Consider the following 5364-nt stretch of genomic DNA (forward strand, 5'->3'; position numbering starts at 1 on the left):
TCTCCAAGGTTCAAGTCAAAACGACGGTCGGAGGGTCCAGACATTTTCAAATGTGTTGAAGAGGGAAGATGTCAGACAAATCAAGATCTTAGAAGTGCAAGAAATGAGCTTCTACTGGTAGAGATTCAAGTGTGCTGTGGAACTTAATGCCAGCCTCTATAAAAATCTGCACTCGACGGAGCTTCAGAAATCAAAGAGGCGTTTGCTTTCTCAAAAGCTGGGCTGCTCAGAGACCACGAGGGCCGATCTCAGAAATCGAAGAAGCACCTGCTTTTTCAGCCTCGTCAGCACCTGTCACATGCACACTCAGCTTTGCGGAAATTACAGGCAATCTGTCGAAGATTTCTGGTGAAGTAGAAAGCACGTGAATCTTACTGTTCAATCACCGCTCTCCATATGCACCATCAACTCCTCGGGTACCACATATAACTTTGTCAAAGATCTCTGACGAAGTTTAGGCACGAGAATTTCGAAGTTCCAGCTACCCTACTATTACCCACAAGGGTAAAGGAACAGCACCACTGCTTGACAACTGGAAAGTCCCTATGTGTGTCGACCTCCGTGTTTTGCGGCAAGACAGGTTGGCAAGAACGTCCAACCTTTACTCACATTCGAGAAAAGACTCCCAACATAATTACTTTCTCAAAAACCGGAGTAGCACCGTTTTCCGAATCTCGAGAGTCAGATCCTCGACGGGATTGCTTGTTCGAAAACCGAAGAGGCACAACTCTCAGAACTTCGAGAGCCAGATTTCCTTAGATAAAGCTTGTCTGTAATCTTCACACGTAACATCAGCTTTCCAGATACCACATACCACTTTTTCAAAGTGCTCTCACAAAATTAAAACACGTGAAGCTGGCAGCTCCCACTACATTGATGTGACCAAGAAGGGTAAAGGAATAGCATTACTACTTGTTATTGGGAAATCCCTATATACATCGACCTCCCTCCTCAACGGACAGGCAAACCTGCAAAAATGCTCAACCCTTTCTCGCATTCGAGAAGGCACCCTCAACATAACCTCTCGAAATACTCAGCTTTATTTCCCCCCGATAATACCTCAGCAAATAAGCCACACCAAGAACAAGAGTATCTCATATCATTAGGGTCGAAAGCAAGAGTATCCCATATCATGCTTTCTCCCTGTCTTTGTCTTTGTCCTTGTCCACACCTGCAGGACAAGGAGAAAGAGAGCAGTCAGTCGGAACCTGAAATCAAACCTCCAATTTGGAACTGACTGCCTGGAACCTTTGTCTGGTTGCTTACTTAGCATTGCTCTCGAGTACTCATCCTCAACTGCTGTCAAGGTCACGAATTCCACCGGCAAATACCTCATGACAGTTGATCAGATATTGGCTCTTTACACTGAAGCTGCCAAGCGTGGATGAGTCACTATGAAGGAATGTTCTGAAGGACCATTTAAATGCAAAGGTTGCACACCACTTCTGCCATGCAAAAGATTGAAGCAGAAGGTTCAACGGTGAGCTGAAACAGATCACTACAGCACGACACATTTCCATACCACATTCATTATTCCGTCAACAGCAAAAGTATCCCATATCATCAAGGTCGAACGTACTCTAGATTTGATGGACTTGTTTTGACCCTCAAATTCTTGAGTCGGCCTTATACTCTGAAGGGAACCAGAAAACCCTCCAGCACAGTTCAAGAATAAGCCTGTGGAAAGTTACTTCTTCAAAAGCAAAAGTATCTCATATCATCTCTTATCCATTTGCTTCTCCTTATCCTGGCAGTTGAATGAGAGACAAGGAGAAGGAGAACAATCAACCGGAAGCCGAAGTCAAACCTCTGATCCTGGGTTGCTTACTTGGAAGTTTGACTGCTTACCTTGTCTGTCACCTCTTTCGGCAAATCTCCTAGCTCGACGACTTGGGGGACTCTTACTATAGGGTTTGTATCGCACTTGACCAAGCCCGAAACTACAAGTAAGCTTCAAGTGAAATTGATACATTACCTTGTGCATCTTCATCGGTTAAAGATACCACCCCTGGATGGAGGAAGCGTACTTCCAGAGAAGATGCCACATCTACCTATGAGAAAGATAAGGCAAGTGAAGACGATACCACACCTCGGTACTTAGAAGTTTCGTGATTACTCAGCGGCTTGGATCTTGCAAGTCCCAACCGAGGAGCTTCCCTCACTCGGGAACTTAGGGGAGCACTGTTTGTACCATACTTGACTAATCCCGAAACTACTGAGCACCGGTCAACGTTATACCGTCAAGGACCCAGAAGAGTTTCCCTTCAACTAGAAGGCCAATCACAACGCGACACGTGTCGACATCAGAAGCCAATCACATCACGACACGTGTCAACATCAGAAGCCAATCACAACACGACATGTGTCAATATTAGAACAAAACTAGAAACTCTCTACTATAAATAGGGATCATTCTCCCACAATAATCTCTAATGTCATTTTGTACTAAACTATTCACTAGAACTCACTAAACCAGAGCTTGAACCTATGTATTTGTGTAAACCCTTCACAATTAATGAGAACTCCTCTACTCCGTGGACGTAGCCAATCTGGGTGAACCACGTACATCCTGTGTTTGCTTCTCTGTCTCTATTCATTTACGTACTTATCCTCACTAGTGACCGAAGCAACCAAGCGAAGGTCACAAAACCTGACACTTTCTGTTGTACCAAAGTCCTCGCTGATTTTGTGCATCAACAGATTTTATATTAAAAAAAGGGTACATTTTACATATAACAAATTGATATATTTGAGAATTGGTACATTTAAGATTAAAAAAAATTGAAAACTTATATGAATGGGTACATTTAAGATTAAAAAATTGAGAATCTTTTTATATATAAAAAAAAAACTAATAGGTACAAACTTAATTTAATTTAATTTTTTATTATTTTGGAAATGTTTGAATTGAGAATTAATTAGAAGTTTAATAGAGGTGTGAGTATTAAACCCTAAATTAATTACTAATTTTTATATTAAAAAATTATATAATAAACATGTAAATTCATTATCACATTAATGCTAGGGACTTGAATCAAAATTTGAGAACTAATAAGGTCTTAGTCAATAAACAGTAAAAACTAGGGACCGGATACTAATTTTGCCTTGTTAAAATTTTCCCTGTCAGAATTGGAGTGTTAAATAAACGCGAAGGCAAATAAGGCAACGGAATCTGATTCCTTTGAATAAATGTTAGCGTGTGGGATCAAATTTCAAAGCGCTAACGGGGGCATGGGAGCTTTTATTCCACTATCGAATTTGGGAAAGACGAAGCTCGGAGGAAAGCGGGGATTGGATATATGGTTGGATCTCAATATCTAACACTACTAGTTTGGCTTTTCCCAAATTTCTTACGTCGACTAGACATACAAATTCATTTTCGAAGCATTCGTATGCCTTATAATTTTGATCAAGTAAATATTAAACTCGTCTTTCACGAAATTTAAGTTAAAAACTCTTAAATTTCAGATAGACGGGTTATGGGTCCACTCCAACAATATCGATATTGTCCCCACTTAACCACCTACTCAATCCGTCAATCCGTCAAGTATGAGGTACAAAATCCCCCTTCGATTTGGATCGTATTACATAGGGGCTTTTTTTTTTTTTTTTTTTTTTTTTTTTTTTTTTTTTTTGTGATTCGAGAAGACTTAATTATGACAAATTTCATACCGAGAAGAATGTGCGAAGTTTAATAAGATCAAAACAAACATATGTTATGTTTTTGTGAATGAAGCTGACCATCAACCGCCAAGAATACAGGTGCACCCTATAATTCAATCCATAAAAAAGAATATAGGAGTAGGGTCATAATTCATGAAGTTTTGGCAACTTGGCAGCCCAACCACGCCTGAACTCAGTTCATCGGGTGTTGCGCCTCCCACCAATCACCGTCTGAGAGTTGACTCGTCAACGCGCCTTCTCATTGCGCCATTGACGGCTACATCTCTCCCACCACCCCCACTACTACACTAGCTCCGCCGCCGCCCACCACCTTCGGCCGCCAGAAACTAACTTATTTCTTCCCGTATTTTCACATCAATATTCTCAAAAATCAAATCAAATCAAATCAAATCAAATCAAAAGGGAAATTAATAGCGCAATAACATTCATTCAACCAAAAGGGTCCAAGCGAGAGAGGATTTTCTCGAGAAACAAACAGAAAATAGAGGGAAATGTGATGCGATTTCGAGCAAATTAACCACAATATAATCACAAAAGCTACACATATTAAAGAGAAGGATGAGATCAGATCCCATTTTTCGATATCCACATCCAGTTGATGATCTAAACACGTATATTATTTCCCTATATTTCAAAAGTTAAGCCCTAACTTTGTCAACTTCCAAGAGATGGAGTTTGGATTTAAAATCAGCTTCTAGATTGAGAGAGACGACTACCGTGTGGCGGCACTAGACGGCGGCGTTGGCTGTGGTTCAGTTGGTGGAGACGCTGTGTCCCATCATCTTCTTGAACTCCTCGAAATTCACATTCCCGTCGCCGTCGGCATCGACGGACTTGATCATCCGGTTGCAATCCTCGACCGTGCAGGCCAAGTTGAGGCGGCTGAGCACCAGGTGGAGTTCGTTGGTGGAGATGAGGCCGTTGCGGTCCTGGTCGTAGAGATCGAAGGCGTCTTTGAGCTCAGCTGCGCCGCCGTCCTTGGAGCCGGAGACCCAGAAGGCGTTGAACTCGTCGAGGCAAATGAAGCCATCGTTGTCGGTGTCGAGATCGACCATGACGCGCTTGAGCTTGTCGCCGGAGACGTTGGAGCCGAGGGCCTTGAGGTCGTTGCCGAGCTCGTTGACGGAGATCTTGCCATCGCCGCTGGCGTCGAAGCCTTTGAAGACCTTCTGGACCTCGTCAGTGACTACGGGTTTGGGGCCGGTCGAGGTTGGGGCTCCGTTGGTTGCCATGGTTGTTGGAAATTTCTGGTTTTTTGGTAATTGTGTGTTCTCAGAGCTTTCAGAATTCAAGAGAGAGAGGAGGAAGTCTATGGGTTTATATAGCAACAATATGACGGTGGTCGGGAGGTTGGGAGGGAAGGGATATTTTGTAGCCGCCAAGGAAAGCGGTGAAAATTACAGAGAGAAAAAGAAAGGAGGACAAAAATTAGAATTTAAAAATGATAAATTATATTTATGGCCCTTGAATTATAGTTCGTATTCCACTTTAGTCCTTTCGACTTTCAGTTTGATTTTGAGTTGGTTTGAAATGCTTTTGTAAAAATGCTAGTGATTTCGAAAAGAAGCACGTGGCAAGTGTTTATTTCATAAACATAAAGCACTCCAAGTGTTTTTTATGTGCGTATAAATACGTTTAATATTTTGTGTTAAACATGATAATAAACTCTTTTAATTATTT

The 5364-nt window shown here is 41.8% G+C and overlaps 1 protein-coding gene across 1 annotated transcript; it reads right to left on the minus strand.

Moving 5' to 3' along the window:
* Positions 1-4166: 4166 nt before the first annotated feature.
* LOC126598793 (probable calcium-binding protein CML27) lies at positions 4167-5037 on the minus strand. Its single transcript, XM_050265152.1, has one exon. The coding sequence runs from the start codon at positions 4914-4916 to the stop codon at positions 4437-4439; it is 480 nt and encodes a 159-aa protein (XP_050121109.1). The 5' UTR covers positions 4917-5037; the 3' UTR covers positions 4167-4436.
* Between the last annotated feature and the right edge of the window lie 327 nt (positions 5038-5364).

This window comes from Malus sylvestris, chromosome 14 (genome assembly GCF_916048215.2).
Source record: "Malus sylvestris chromosome 14, drMalSylv7.2, whole genome shotgun sequence".
NCBI lineage: Eukaryota > Viridiplantae > Streptophyta > Magnoliopsida > Rosales > Rosaceae > Malus > Malus sylvestris.